The sequence below is a fragment of the Osmerus mordax genome, chromosome 13, assembly GCF_038355195.1.
Source record: "Osmerus mordax isolate fOsmMor3 chromosome 13, fOsmMor3.pri, whole genome shotgun sequence".
NCBI classification, from domain to species: domain Eukaryota; kingdom Metazoa; phylum Chordata; class Actinopteri; order Osmeriformes; family Osmeridae; genus Osmerus; species Osmerus mordax.
In genome coordinates this window covers 5,448,256-5,463,577 of record NC_090062.1, presented here as the reverse complement: position 1 = coordinate 5,463,577, position 15,322 = coordinate 5,448,256, and the positions used below count along the sequence as shown (strand labels likewise).

The 15,322-nt window shown below is 41.1% G+C and overlaps 3 protein-coding genes across 5 annotated transcripts; 1 reads left to right on the top strand and 2 right to left on the bottom strand.

The window, feature by feature from the left end:
- Position 1: 1 nt before the first annotated feature.
- LOC136955308 (protein C19orf12 homolog) lies at positions 2 to 2,890 on the top strand. 2 transcript variants are annotated; one of them, XM_067248990.1, is made up of 4 exons: positions 2 to 125; positions 328 to 439; positions 1,097 to 1,258; positions 1,535 to 2,890. In XM_067248990.1, exons 3-4 carry the CDS (start codon positions 1,099 to 1,101, stop codon positions 1,798 to 1,800), a joined length of 426 nt encoding a protein of 141 aa, XP_067105091.1. In that variant the 5' UTR covers positions 2 to 125; positions 328 to 439; positions 1,097 to 1,098; the 3' UTR covers positions 1,801 to 2,890. The 2 variants fall into 2 exon arrangements, with proteins under 2 accessions (XP_067105091.1, XP_067105090.1); XM_067248989.1 differs by having other exon boundaries at positions 1,056 to 1,258.
- A 747-nt stretch (positions 2,891 to 3,637) lies between these two features.
- plekhf1 (pleckstrin homology domain containing, family F (with FYVE domain) member 1) lies at positions 3,638 to 6,304 on the bottom strand. Of its 2 annotated transcripts, none has more exons than XM_067249018.1 (3): positions 6,167 to 6,304; positions 5,654 to 5,892; positions 3,638 to 5,380 (listed from the first exon to the last, which is right to left on the bottom strand). In XM_067249018.1, the coding sequence occupies exons 2-3, from the start codon at positions 5,883 to 5,885 to the stop codon at positions 4,770 to 4,772; spliced, it is 843 nt and encodes a 280-aa protein (XP_067105119.1). In that variant the 5' UTR covers positions 5,886 to 5,892; positions 6,167 to 6,304; the 3' UTR covers positions 3,638 to 4,769. The 2 variants fall into 2 exon arrangements, with proteins under 2 accessions (XP_067105119.1, XP_067105118.1); XM_067249017.1 differs by having other exon boundaries at positions 6,207 to 6,302.
- A 2,021-nt stretch (positions 6,305 to 8,325) lies between these two features.
- Positions 8,326 to 10,801, bottom strand: pop4 (POP4 homolog, ribonuclease P/MRP subunit). Its single transcript, XM_067248977.1, has 7 exons — positions 10,464 to 10,801; positions 10,024 to 10,076; positions 9,673 to 9,896; positions 9,398 to 9,475; positions 9,172 to 9,233; positions 8,949 to 9,050; positions 8,326 to 8,866 (listed from the first exon to the last, which is right to left on the bottom strand). Exons 1-7 carry the CDS (start codon positions 10,471 to 10,473, stop codon positions 8,730 to 8,732), a joined length of 666 nt encoding a protein of 221 aa, XP_067105078.1. The 5' UTR covers positions 10,474 to 10,801; the 3' UTR covers positions 8,326 to 8,729.
- Between the last annotated feature and the right edge of the window lie 4,521 nt (positions 10,802 to 15,322).

Sequence of the window (15,322 nt, the reverse complement as noted above, 5' to 3'; positions counted from 1 at the left end):
AACGAGCTTTCCCTTTGGACCTTGCTGTGTAGGCTATAATGACGGAAAGTTAACATCAACTTGGGAATTACGATCATGTGTGCATTGCTAACTTTGAGGAGGATACATCTAGAAGTAAAGTTGATGTAAGACCTGTGAAGACACAACACATTTGCAGATTTAAACAACCGAGGGCAGCTAATAGCCTATACACACTATAGCAAGGGAGGACGTTAACATTGAAACATTGTTTCAGTTTGTGTTCGAAGTTGTGCTTCTCATTGTTATTCTTTTGTTTCCAAAATAATTGTTAACAGCGAAATGCAATGTTCTTTCCTGTCCTATCAGATTCAGAACAGGAAGTAGAATGCATTGCCATCAGTCATAGCGGTCACAAGTTTACTTCAATTTGAAGTGGAAATCATAAACATCCTTTGGCTCTGTTATCCAGGTGACTACGGTAGGAATTGGATCCCAGTATTTTGTTATAATCTAAGGTCTAATTGTAGGCTGATGCAATGATGTGCTTTTAAAATCGCAACACATAAGAAGGCGGACATGTGTGGCTTTTAATTCTCTCCTTTTCGATTTGGACTTCATATAATTCCTTCATAGAAAAGTATTGGTTTAAACCCAAAAGCTATTTTTAGTAGGTTAACTAGCCTACTTTTCATTAGTTGGGTAGTAGGTATTCTGAGGTAATTTCCGACTCATTCATTGACCAGTATATGAACACCCTTAATCACAGATTTTGTGGTATACACCAAATGGCGTATTTTGAACTCATGTATCTTTTTATTTTCTGCTTGAAAAAATAAAAAGGGTGTCTAGTTCTTTGTCATATTATGGAAAATCTATTGTGTACCCTACCCTGAAACAATGTTCCTTTCACTTTTGGTATCTCAGCAGTTTCGATGATGAGCTAATGGCAGTTTATTGTCAACAGATGGCACTCTTCACTACTGGGAAAATCGAAAACTTAGTGACAGGGGCCAATCATAGAAAAAAGGATGCTTCATTGCTCTTGTGTATGACAAATGTAGCACTTATGCTAGACTGGCTGTTCTTGATCTTAGGTGTGCACCAGGTAACTGTGGGTGATCTTCTGTGACTGTAGTGATGGCGCCCCGTATGGATGATGTCATGCGCCTGTGCAGTGACCTGTCTGCCAACCGCCAGATCAAGGTGGCAGTGAAGAGCTCTGCCAAGGGAGCAGTGGTGGCCGGAGGAACTGCATTCCTTGGAGGTCTTGTTGGTGGGCCCCCAGGGATTGCTGTGGGTGAGGAACTAATCATTTACAAATCTCCATGATCACACCAATTAATTCCCCCAAATAATGGCTGCAACGCCTCCTGTACATCACATGGTGGCGCCATATCCCTTTTCTGAGACCAGGTCAAGGCAGGGAGACCAGGAGTGATTGCCTTACGCCCTGTGTTTATTACATAGACTGACTACTTTGATGTGTCTCTTTCTTTCTTTCCTTGTCCATTCTTTTTCTCTCTCCTCTCTCTCTACTCTTCCTCTGTTCCTCCATCCTATTTTTCCCTCCTAGGTGGTGCAGTGGGGGGCATGCTGGGATGCTGGCTGACCAGCGGTCAATTCCGACCCCTCCCTGAGATCCTGAACGAGCTGCCCCACCCTCAGAAGCAGAAGCTTTACGCCGACATCATGGCTGTCCTCGGCTCGCTTGACTGGACAGACGTAGCACAGCTCGTTGCCTTGGTGATGGGGAATGCCTCGCTCCAACAGCAGGTGACGGCTGCACTGCTTAGCTACGTTACCAAGGAACTGCGGGGGGAGGTGCGCTATGGAGACTGACGCCTGTTGGATGAGCCAAAATACAACTTCCAGAAAAGACATACAATGTCTGTATGAAGGGACAGAACTGACATTCTTTTGTGTTTTAGTGGTTGTGGGGGGGAAACAGGGTTGCTATGAGATGAGCAGGGACTTTAAACAGATACACAACCGTATGGTTCCATCTTGCAATGAGTAAACAGGAACTTTTCCTACGTACTATTTCTTGTAGAGAGTTATAGTAATCATGCTTCTGCTTCACTATACTTGACCATATATGTAATAAAGACACTTGGACAAGTCTCAGTGGTACCGAAGCGGCCTTCTATCCAAGTGATGTGTCAACTTACACAATTCCTTCCATATGAAACTTCCAACACAGAGCTTTCTTCAACACTTACAGTTTTTTACAGTCGCTAGGACACATTTCTCAATACTTAGGTCACCTTTTCAAAACTCTTCACACAGTTCTCCTAACCAACTTTCAGCTCGGCACAGCAGTTAATTTCACATTCAAAATGCACTAAAACTACCAAATCACTTCGTACATGTCTGAAGTTATTGTTTTGAACTGAAGTTTAACAGTTTTGAAAACAGTATGTTAGCATGTGCAAATTGGCCTGTAGGTACATAGAGTTTTGGCAGTTGTTGTGTCGAAGTGAGAAAAGAATGAATGTAATTTGAAAGATGTAGTCATTGAATGCATTTTGTGCCAAAAAAATGATAAATGATCCACAGTTTAGCCCACATATACTTCTGTTGTGCTCACTGTGTGAAGAGTTTTGAAAACTTAAGTATTGAGAAATGTGTCCTAGCGACTGTAAAAAACTGTAATAAAGTGTTGAAGAAAGGTTACCACAGAATGTAGAAGCGGGCATTTTATTAAATGAATCAATCTGAAGATTTATTAAAGAGATAATTGCAGACAGTGTGTGATTTAGTGTCTTGCATGCACTGCATGTGTATGAACAAATCACTATTGATATTGTAGAACTCATGCAGTGAATGTGTGGGGGGAAAAAACTTGCAAACTTGATACCAGCATTTGTTAAGCCCTTTGTATGATCATGACAAGTTGATGAAATAAAGTTTACAGGTGTCAATTATGAAATGTACTCTTTTGAGTGAATGTCTTGTTAATCTATTGTAATCCAATTTCGAAGAACGTAAGTGAGTAGGCAATTATCAGAATGAGGAAATAATGTACCTTGGAAAATTTAGGGTTATTCAACCATTTCTTAGGGTATTTCGTTATACACAGAACCTAAACTACAATAGAGTCCTTCCTAAACGTAGATCCGAAGGTACTATTACACAACGTTTGCTGAAACGCACAGGTTACACCTAGCTTGATTCTGGCTTCAGAAAAAAACAAACCAACCCACTAAAATGCTGAATTATATAAATATTGCACAATATCAACAATTCTAGTAATGTAATTAGTTTCTCAATTAATTACATGACTGGACTAGTTGTTGCTGTATTGTGTATATATATATATATATATATATATACACATGTGTTATGCTAGTTTAGTGCCACAAGTTTATTGTGCAAGTACTTTTTCCACTGTCTGTGACAGTGTTGTCAAGCTGCAGGCAGCTGCTTTAACCACTATGACCTAAGCCTGCTTCCAACGTTGATGATGACATACTGTAAGCGTAGATCTACTGAGAAGTGTACTCCATTTACACTTCTGGGTAATCTTTCAAAACACTAATTTCCTTGTTCCCTTCGTTCTCCATTACCTTGAAATACCAGTCTTGCAGTTTCATCATAGCTGCTATTTTCTTACCAGCACACATCTTGACAGTCAAACAGGTTCTGTAGATTTTTTATTAGATTATACTATGTCACAACTGTCACAGGCCAAGCTTGTAATGCCATTAAGTCTCGAGCGGACCTTATGGTGGTTCAACAAGCACATTTGATGCAACCAAAAACATTACGTTTCTCCAAGATCTAACCTAACAACCGCACATCCTCTGCAGGCTGGACATGGGCTATTCACCATATGGCAAAAACCTATCAACTACTGAAAACACATATGTTCTTCTAATGCATTTACAAAGGGTATTTTCTATAGTTATGGAATGTAGTGGAATGACACTGCTCATCTGGTTTTTGGAAACGTCATTGGAGAGCCAAAAATGTGTTGGCAAAAACATAAAGTTTTCAAATGCAAGGACCAATAGTTGACTGAAACGGGGGGCATGTTAGATCAGATAATTTTCCTAAGAGATGACTGATTGATGAAACATACTTAAGATATCATAATTCATGTGTCTTACAGGAGAACTGGACTGTTTGATTGCTAACATTGTCTGAGATACTTTAAGACAAAGGTTATCTTATAATTCCAGGAGTCTGTCGTGTGTGTGTGTGTGTGCATGCGTGTAGCATAATTATCTCGAGAACTGAGGTGTTTTGATCACCAGCTGCATTACAGACACAGACAGGGGCACTGCACTATTTTGTCCAAATGGATGATAATCGTCAGACACAAAATACAAATTTTCATTGTATTTTAATATGTTGCTACTATAACAAAGTGCATTTGATCGATAAGGACATCTACAGTAATACAGTTATCATCATAGTTGTCACCTACTGTTAATATTACATAGAAAAAGACAGACTGACAGCAGCTAGGATTTTAAAACCCATAAATACGATCATGGGTAAAACAAATTGAAACTTAAAATGTAAACAAAAACTTATGATACACTATAAACAGGGGGTTTCATAATTATCAAGAGCATTGTAAATGAGGTACTTCAATCTAGAATAGTTCTCATAACAGTAACATCAACCATAAGCTATGACTGAAGATAGAGTTTGATATAATCAAAATATACAGGTTTCTTCGGGAAAAATCTTCATCACCTTTGATCTTAAGATGTTTTCTAACGATATAAAAAAATAATATATACAAATCTCTGGTAGGGCACTTTTGTTCACCACGTTATTAAGTTCAGTCATGCACATAGTCACATCATTGCTGGTCTCTCATGGTCAGGGTTCAGAAAAACATATGTTGAAGTGGAGTGGAGCTGAGAGACTACCCAGTTACTGGAGGCACGATCTTCCATCCTTTCCTCCTCCTCATCGCTGGAGGGCTCATACTCCGGAGCACGCTGATCGTCTACGTCAGAGCCGCAGTCCGTCCCGTCACTGTCACCCCTCGGTCGCAGCTGTCCCTCGACCCCCTGGTCCCGGAGACTGAGGGTACACCGCTTGCAGATTCTGACGGGCTTGGAGGAGATGTGTGGCAGCACGGCCCGGGCCTTGGAGCAGGGGTTGCACACGATGAAGCCACAGGAACGGCAGTGGTGCCGCCTGTGAGTGATAGTAAACTTGCCAAAGCAGCGCATGCAGATGGCGGACGCCCGGTCGGGGATCCAAGTGATGGCGAAGGCGTTGCTGGGTTTGCGGCCAGCCTTCTGCAGCCACTTGGTCCGGCAGTCCTCGATGTGCTCCATCCAGGCCCGCTTCTCCTCAGAGGAGGTGGCCGACACGAAGAAGGACTTGCGGGGGGTCTTGATCAGCCACTGGTTTTTCATGTTCAGCCCGTCCTCCAAATCCTCCAGTTCAATGTCCTCTGAAGAGGGAGGAAGAGGAAGGAGGGAGTCACAGGAGGGGGATGACAAAAAGGAGCAGGGGAAGCAGGCGAAAGTGAAGAAGTCACAATTAGTAACAAAATGATGTATTGGAGACATTGACCAATCTTATAATCACTGGTGTCATGCATTTCAGGAAAAGAAGGAAATCACCAAACTAAAAGTCTAAGAGTGGGAACCAACCCTAACCCATCTCCACACCTGCCCAGGCTGCCTCTGGGCTGTTTCTTGTCCTATCTTTCTGAGAGGCTTACCGAGGGGGATGATCTTCTGCTTCTTGTTCCAGCGGCCGTTTAGTATGATGCTGCCGTACACTAGCAAATCGTTGAACAGGAAGAAGACTCTGGCCTTCGGCCGGTGGCGACACAGCTTCATCAGCCTGCCCTCTCCAACCAGAACTCGACCCGGGTTTGTCAGGGACTTCCCGGATGGGCCAAAGGAGTGCTGTACATCCAGAATCCTTTCAAAGTTATCCTTGTCCATCATGGTAGATCTGCAAAAAGATAGAATGATGCAAATTCTTCAAAGGTTCGCTATGTCTTCTATTAATAAATAAAAGTTTAAGCAAGTAACGAAAATGTAAATATACTAAATATTAGTAATAGGAATCCGCTGGGAGCAAAAACCTCAATGTAAAGCACAACATCTCTGTAGGCTGCAGTACTGACAGTACTGTGATTTTGAATTTTCATTTAAAGTACTGAACAGCTAACACCATTATTACCAAGGCTATTTGACAACTAACAGTATGTACTGCTAACAATTACCCATGCGTTGCAGCTGGGAACAAAATACTGTTCGTTTTACCTTGATTTTCTTTTGATTTGCGTATCTTCTTTTAGTGTTGCCGTGTCTGCCTGTCAGACATCTAGAGTGTAGACAGTGAAAGTATCAACATGTAAGAAATATAAGTTCCTCAAACCATAAGGTAATTCTCTTTTATAGCCTGCAGGATTGCATAAAGGGAGTTTCACAGTGACACTAGTACAGGAATGGGTGGAGCTGATGCGAGAAATGGTGAACTTGTCTGACTAGTTAGAAGTATAGTGCAACTGTTGAGCCAAAACTGCTTCAACCATGTTAAGAGTTGTGGTGTGTTTATAGCTTAAATATCTCCTATGTGAATGATTCCCAGCTCAGATCTTTTACATATTTTCCCTCAACAATACTGTACATTAAAGTCCAAGTAATTTTGTGCAGTACACTACTTTCATTATATTTTGTAATTAAACCACAGTTACACTGGGATACACTTCTCATAGCACAAAAATAGCAACATTGTAATTTAGTTCACTATGTGTTACTGACATATACTTGCAGGACATCATAGCAGAAAATAAGTATATGGTCAGTAGTACATTCAGGGGACCCTAACATGAAAGAAGGGTTAAGCTACCAAAAGGGCCAGACAATGACATTGATGAAATGCACTGTGCTCTAATAAGAGTTCCCCCTCCTCAGTCCCTGATTCACCACAGAGCAAACAGCAAACATCCCCTCAGTACACCGTCTGCTTCTGCAATTTTACAAAGAAGAAAACTGTCGTAAAAACGTTACTTTTTTCATAACGTGGTGTCATTTCCGAATACACCATGCCTGACTCCTTCAAAACAAGAAGTAACACCTAAGTTGTGCTATGTTCCATATCAATCATGTCAAACTGTATGTTGCTGTTGCTGTTTTGTAGGGTTCACAGGAGTGACTGCAATGTTATTGTAGGGTGAATTTGGGTATCTGGGACATTGGGTAATGTGGGACACCTAAACTCCAGAGCGGTTTCTTCCCTGCAATTACAATGTCTAGTCCACAGAACTTTGACTCTCGGTTTAGCATGGATGTTTTGTGACTGAAATCACAAAACTTGATTGGTGTGGTCACATAAAGGGTCAGGGCTCTAGTTAATCAGGAAGCTCCTATGAGAAAATGCATGCAAAAAAATTCAAAGATTACCCGAATTCACCCTACTTAACGATACAGTTAGCAGCATACACTTACGAGAAGAAAGTCCAAAATCATAAATCTATCTTTGGAAACATCACAGCTCCATAGTAGAAAAGCAGGCTAGACAGGATACACAAGTATGCCAGCTACCAGAATGAACGTGTATTGTATCTTTACAGGTTGAAAACTAACACCACTCTAAAACTGGCATAGCCAAACAGTCTATGAAGAATTGGGTTAACTCCCATCTGCATTTTCTCACTAGAGTTGGTGGTTTTATGTGTTATGAAAAGCTATTTAACTATTTTGTTGAAAGGGTGAGCAAAAATAAATATTATTTGTAGGTAAATAAGGACGTTTTGCCATATTCCCATTGATTATTCCCCATTCTAGAAATGCATTGGAATCCACATGTACTGTAAGCCTACTGCTATGACTTCAACAGATACATCAAAAAGTTTCCAACAAGAGAAAGTAACTTTTTTAAATCAGGAAACAGATCCAGTCCAAGTGCATACTAACCCAGAATCAGAATGGGTTTTATTCGCCATGAAAGTTCACACAGACAAGGAATTTACTGTGGCAGGAAGGTGCATACATTAAACATATGAATCTTAAATAAGTAGTGTACAGGTCTAAATAAAGGAACTAGGGCTAAAATGTGTAAAACATTTAGAATAGAATATAAAATAGCTATAATATACAAATACAAATGGGCAACATAGTGCAACATGGCAAGGTGTCTTGTGCAGATAAAATGTTAAAGTCAGTGTGAGTCCTTTGCCTTGTTGAAGAGGCCCGCAACGGATGGGAAGGAAATGTTTTTGTGGAGTGAGGTTTCGGTCCTGATAGACCGCAGCCTTCTGCCAGAGGGGAGTGGCTGATGTATTTACCAAAACATCAGGCCAACTCAATTAGGAAATTCCCACAAACTAACGTCACACCATGGTTCCCGCAGTCTATGAACAAGGCAGTGTTCAAGAAGTCATTGAGTACTTGATGCTTTATTGTTGTATTCACATACAGCATAAGACAAGGACATCTGTGATTTGTGTGATATGGGTGTCTGCATCAACCCCTTGTGGACAAAATCTTACATTTCAACAAAAAGGCTCCACACTGACAATGAAGAAAACCTTTGGGTGGGGAGGAGAAGTTTTGACCTGGTATATTGGTTTAAATAATAAAATAAATAAAAAAACTTCAATATTGGAACTAGGGTGTATGTGACAGGCCATAAAGTCTTACTAGCTGTCCCTGATATGATGCAGGGTCACCACCCTGAGATCAAGAACAACAGCCCTGAGAAGAAAGCATGCCTCGTCTTTTTCCTTCTATAAATTGAAGAATTTGTGTCAAGCTGTCCTTGGAAGTACTTTATTTTCTCCATCACAAGTCTATAGTTCCTTTAACTTTGAACTTCTTAGCAGAGCGTTGACTGGAGCGAAGTTCAAACTTGCTGCCATAGATGTGGGAGACAAAGCCATTGATCTCCACTGCAAACACACTGTTCCTCTTGGGTATAACTGGAGGAAGAGAGAAGAATGGATCAGGAAGAATGCGCACCTGGAAAACAAGCTATGAACTGGAATCCATGAGTTCACCAACCTTTCAGTTGGTCTTCTTTAGTGATGATTTTGAAAACGTGCTTGAGCTCCTGAACCAGGATCCCAGAGGTGCCAACGTAGGACGGACACTTGGACCGAACCACTGTGTGTCAGTACAGCACAAGACCAGTGAACATCAAAGAAGAACACATTTCTCTCACTCGGTTAATCGTAGGTTGGAGTGCTCACAAACAATGTTTCCATCTATCTTGCACACGTGTTACCTGTCATGATGGCCCCGTGAAAGTCAGCCTTCAAAAGCCTTTGCTGAATTAACTGTGGGTTGCTGCAACAGAGATGAAAACAGCTTCTTGACAAGACACAAATCAATATGAGACTGCAATCCAAAGACATTTTACTTCAAGCACAAACACCTTTGAAAGACTGAAAGTGAGACAGCAAGGCAATCTTGAAAGTAAGAGGAATATTAAAGTTATCAAAGACTCTTACCTATTTGGTTTTAATCCATTGCACAGGTCTACAATATACTGTTTCCATAGCCCATGGAGAGGCATGAAAAGTAGATATCTATAAATTAGAAGTAGACAACCATCTTGAATACAGTTTGACCTAATAGGATTGCTTTTTATTTAGTACCTTTGGTGGTATTAAAATTAGTCACTGCAGAAAATATATTTTCACAAAAAAGCCCATTGAGTTTCAACATTGAGAAATGTGTCAATATACCCATTTTAAGTGTTGAGTTAAAAGGTCAGTGCACTAACTTATGATGTTCTGGCTTTAGCTGAAAGACTTTCATCTCTCTCCTCTGTCTGGCATTGAGCCCCTTAGCTTTCTTCGTTTTTATCCTCGGAGTCTTTTGTTTTCGGTGCTCTAAAACCACTGCTTTGTGATTCATGTATTCTTCAATCTGCTCCTGATTCTTCCCTGGAAGACTGTTCTTCAGAAAGGCATTGGTGAACTTGTCTGCCTGAGTTTGAGTTACAGACTGGAACAAAAACACACCGACTAATTGCATCAGAACTTGAGTAAATGGGGGTTCATTCGCTCTGCCTACGGTTGGCAAATACATTGTTAACTTCACATGAAAGAAAGCTAGCTAGCTAGATACTCACCTGGATGCCAAGAACTTCCCCTTGGCCAGGAGGTAGACTGTCCTGCACGATACCTTAAAGTTCAGGAAACTCTGTTAACAAATTGAAGACATTTGGCAGGGAAAGAAGTAGTGTTGCTTGCTAGCTATCTCACACAGGCTAACTTAGAACTAGCTCCCCACCCTTGTTAGCACTAAATAAAATAAAAAGCACCCACTACAATAAGTTGCTGTGTAGCTAGTCAAGCTATTATTCTCTTACACTAGTCATACTTCGGATTGGGGTACTGTTAGCTACTGTTGATTTGTGTTGTTCATGTCTACAGTACAGTGCCTAAAAAGTAGTAGGCTACAGTTACGCAGGCTAACTACCGAGATATTTGATTATGTAGCTAAGGTAGAGCTAGCCCAAATACGATTATTCGACAGTTTTTGTGTAAAGGTGATTTTAGCCATACTTACTCTCCTCCATTTTGATTTAACTGTGTTTGTATTGCTCCCAGACAACGTTATTACTCGCTCTAGCTAGCTACGACTATTAGAAAGTCTAGCACAGACGAGGCACTAGCTAGCACTAGCACTGCTAGTAGCACAGTGAGTTAGCACTAGCCTACACACAACACATCTTCTAATTATAACGTGGCTTGTCAGAAAATTAAATCAAGATTTACAGATGTATCCAGTCAGCCTATAAATGTGTCATACATATACATCAAGTTAGCAAATGGAATATACAAAATCAGTAGTTAATTGTTAGGTAAAAAATTATAGGGTGACTGATCTATTTCACAGCGAAATATTACACCACCAGTCCGCTAGGTGGTAGTGTGACTCCATTGTATTGTGCATACTTTCTGACAGCGAGACTTAAACATAACGAATTCGGATTGATTCATTAAGTCATAGTATTTGATGTCTGATCTGTCGTAATTCATCATAGTACTAGTAGCCTACATTTTTCCAACTGTAAGGCATGAGAAAAAACTCAGTTTGTAGAATAATTTTGAAAAAGTGAATCAGCGTCCATCGGAATTTCCTGGTCACACGCACACACACATTCCTGGTCACACGCACACACACAAAGGATTTAATAGGGTATGCATTAGATAGCCCCTAAAGGTGGCAACTACAAAGTTCTGGTGAGCTGTGATCAAACAAGGGAACACAACATAACGAGATTCAAATCAGAAATAGAAAGAATAAGACTTTCTTTTTGATAGGGATGTCTTTAGATTAAAACCATAACAATAATTTAAAATATGTCCATTAGTCTCCAGAAGCCCCAACCCACACAAAATACCATATTTTGGCACTGGAACTGATTAAACTTTTTAAAATCCTATTCCTTCATTACTTTAAAGAATGGCAGACATATGGTCCCTTTGACAAAAGGAAAGCACACCCTGCTTCTCTTCAGGCTCATGTCCATGCAAACAGATTGACATCTTCAATTCCCTTTGTTTCGTCTATCCTCCATCACACAAACAGACACATTCAAAGACAACATAAGCCCACGATGCATACACACTGAGAGAGGAGTAATACAGAGATGTGTGGTATCATGTCTGTATCCTTGTAATTGTGGGAAGAACTTTACTGACATGGGTATCATTTTATACATCACCAAGACATCTTATTAAAACAAATATGTATCAGTTTTGATTATCCACATAATGTCAAGCACTCTGGGACTTTAATTCTCAGCCTGGATTTGTTCTTTTTAGAATGCAGTTTTTAGAACAATGTTATTACAAATTAAATTAAAAAAACATAATTGGATTTGTGTTGGAGCTGTCATTGATTTGGTCTCTGTGGCTCCATGGGAATGTGAGGTGACGATAGGTGAGCTGCGGGTGAGGGCGGGTATTAATATCACTGCCACCCGAGGCATGGCCCAGCAGCTACTCAATACCATAATAATGTGTCAGCTTTGGGGAATTGTGCAGATGTGAAGATCAGATCAATTACTCCGGCATGGTCTATTGGCTAAGAACACAGAGCAATGGTTCTGACAATAGAATATCCCAACACCTGAGAACAAATTAGTTTGAAATAAATTTGATTATAGGCGATCCATCATTAACCGATATGCTTCATGCTGATGAATGTTTCCATGTGAGAATGACGTAATGATGTGTAAATCGTTTTTGTTTTTATGTTTAATAATATCTTGAAGACAGGTGTGCAGAGAACCTTTGCATATTCTTTGGATTCATTCAGCATTAAAATTATTATCTCTGACGGGGGCATTAAGACCTTGGCTGACTTCAGGCAGGGCCCTAGGGTCCTTATGAACACAGTAATACTTTGGGAAGATCTTGGGTATTGCACGCACACCCAGCTTAAAGTGTCCTGGTGGTACAAAAGAGAATCCTACTCAAGAGGATGTTTGGAAAACAATAATATTTACATACTACTTGCGATAGAAGGAAAAGGGAGACCTATGTTTTATCATGCTTTGTCCTTCACCCAATGTATGGTCAGGTGGTCTATGAAAATAGTTGGATAACTCTTTGATGGTATGTACATATTGAAGACATGGCATGTAATTCACTGAAATGGTTAGCTTTGCTCAGCAAACAAGAAAGTGTTGTGTTCTATGATTCAACAAGTATTGGCTACCTTTTTCTGGTGAAGAAACTGAACACAAGTCCAGTAGTCTTCACACTACCACACCTTCCCACAGTTGCCTAGACTACCTAACCGAGTATTGTTATGTTGGTTTTCCCTCCAGACGGTGTGTATCTGGCCTGCTATGATGCTGATTAAATTACACAGCGCAGTGGGCGCCCGTCGCACTCTCTTAACTCAACGCCGGCTTGTGAGCGGCCCAGCTGGGCCTGTGAGCGCCTGATGTAGTCACGGATAAATCTGCGGATTACCATATTTCAGACAAACGAATGGCTTTGTAGAGTGGGTTTAACGCTAAAGCCCCATCACAGAGCCCTGCAAAGCCACTGAAAAGAGGGTCCTGCTGTGGTGCATGGACTACAAACCATCCAAAAGGTAGCTTTGTAAAGGGATTTTTACACAACAGGCTTTCATTTACAGGATACTGGTTCATCCAGCCGTATTTAGAGATACATGGTCTAAATCACATTTCTTAGATGGTTTATGGAAGTCTAGGGAAGTAAAACCAGGAGATATAAGAGAGATATGAGCACCTTCTGAAGAGAGGTGTGGTGGGCTTAGCCACATGGCCCACCTGGCCCCTCCTACCCTCACATACTTACAGACACACATGGCTCTCAGCACATCAGCAGCCATCCTAACATAGGAACTGTCTGTTGCCCGTGGGCAGGATCCCACTGCTACTTTGGACATGTAACCTAGCTATCTGGAATAATTGGGACTTATTGAATCAACCCATTGCTAGTGGCCAATTCACTTTAACCAAATCCACTTTAGACAGGAAACTGGTAGAGATGGAGGTCACGGGGGAAACCCAATTGAAAGACAGTTGACGGTTGCTCTTTTTTTTCACTTTAAAAGCCTCAGTGTGTCAAAATGAAATTACTTTTTTTTTCACTACACTTCTCTCTGTGCCTCCCCAATCTGCCTTCATTTGTGGTCCCTCTAATTCTGTGTGTCCATGATAGTCGACGTGGAAGGTGTGTCTTCAGACATAATGGTTTTCTGGTGTACCTCTTCTCTCAACCTAATTATCTAAATAGAATTATGCACATGCAAAATGTATATTGTTGAAGGCATGAATTCTAAAAGCTATTTTGGTCATTCTGGGTTGTGCTCTTTAGAAAACATGCACACATACAATACTAATGTGATGATTCCACTAGGTGTTGTGGGCGAAAAACAATAAACAATTAAAGTGCCGCCTTCTTCTGCCTCAGAGAACAACTGGGGCAAAGGTGTCTGTGTGCTTTGAGGTTGCGTTTTGCGTGTATGTATATATTCTAGGTAGGCATTCATTTGGTCTCCCCTATTGGACCCCCACATTTGTGCCATGCTGTCTTGCTATGCCGTGTCTTGCTGAGCTAACCGGCTCGACCGAGGAGAGGGCCAGATTAAAGGGATTGATAAAAAGAGCTAAAGGAATTATATTCTCCTCAGAGGGCAACCCCTGCAGAAAGCCAGGGGACCACACACGCTCACACTCATACACATGTACACACACACACACGCTCACACTCATACACATGTACACACACACACACGCTCACACTCATACACATGTACACACACACACACGCTCACACTCATACACATGTACACACACACACACGCTCACACTCATACACATGTACACACACACACACACGCTCACACTCATACACATGTACACACACACACACGCTCACACTCATACACATGTACACACACACACACACGCTCACACTCATACACATGTACACACACACGCAGCACACACTGTGTTAATGATAAGTAATGGGATAACTATCTGAATATCCACACCCTCACATCCCCATCTCCTCCTCTATCATCACCTCTGCTTATCTATACACTACTTCCATCATGAGGTCTGCAGGTTCTATAGGCTTACAGGTCTTCAGGGTGTATAGAGCTGCATGTTTTTTGAACCCTGAGATACTGCAGTGTATCCCAGCCCCTGAATAGGACTTTCTTTCACCTCAAATTGACCACAGTGCAAAATAACCAGGTTGTCTGAAACAGGGCATGTCTGTGCATACAGAGCATGCTGGTATTTGCAGACTATGGCAACCTCATGCATGAGTAGAGGGTTTTAGCAGGGTGTTTTACACTTAATGGATCTAATAGCAATGAGGTGCAGAGGATTTCAGTCACTCAATTTCTGTGAGGAAGCGCATGCTACTTGCCCTGCAATCAAAATACCTGTGTTAATACTGGGACCCAGACACCATAAAATGGTGGAGTTACAAAAAAACAAAAACAAATAATAAATACAACTAATAATTAAAGATTGACACAGGTGAGTCAACATTTTTTGTCAGTTCAACTACTTTCAGATGACCTTTCACTGCTGGGGGCTGGATTTACAGAACTAGTTCACCATGGATATCCACCTGTCATGCTTTATATTCCTCTGGAAAAAATACCCCCCCTCCGTTCTCTCCATCTCCCTCTCTCCTGCCAGCTTGTCAGTTGTCCTCAGGCTGTGTCTGTTATCTGAGCTAAAGTGGACGTCAGCAACTCAACTGGAAATGAATGAAGCTGGACCTCAGAGAGACCGCCCAGGAAAAGTAGCTGCAGGGGAAAAATTGTTTTCCTTTTCAAGACTGTATGTTCTTGTGCTGTTACCTCTCTCTTGGGTGTGGGATTAGGGTTAGAGTCCACTTGCCTTGGCACCAGCCACACACACA

Coding starts and splice junctions, on each gene's coding strand:
- LOC136955308 (XM_067248990.1), top strand. CDS start 1,099: ATGGCGCCCCGTATGGATGATGTCATGCGCCTGTGCAGTGACCTGTCT. Junction 1,259..1,534: donor GCCCCCAGGGATTGCTGTGG/GTGAGGAACTAA, acceptor TTTCCCTCCTAG/GTGGTGCAGTGGGGGGCATG.
- plekhf1 (XM_067249018.1), bottom strand. CDS start 5,885: ATGATGGACAAGGATAACTTTGAAAGGATTCTGGATGTACAGCACTCC. Junction 5,381..5,653: donor GCAGAAGATCATCCCCCTCG/GTAAGCCTCTCA, acceptor CTCCCTCTTCAG/AGGACATTGAACTGGAGGAT.
- pop4 (XM_067248977.1), bottom strand. Junction 9,897..10,023: donor GGGAAGTTCTTGGCATCCAG/GTGAGTATCTAG, acceptor TTTTTGTTCCAG/TCTGTAACTCAAACTCAGGC. Junction 9,476..9,672: donor CTAAAGCCAGAACATCATAA/GTTAGTGCACTG, acceptor TCTAATTTATAG/ATATCTACTTTTCATGCCTC.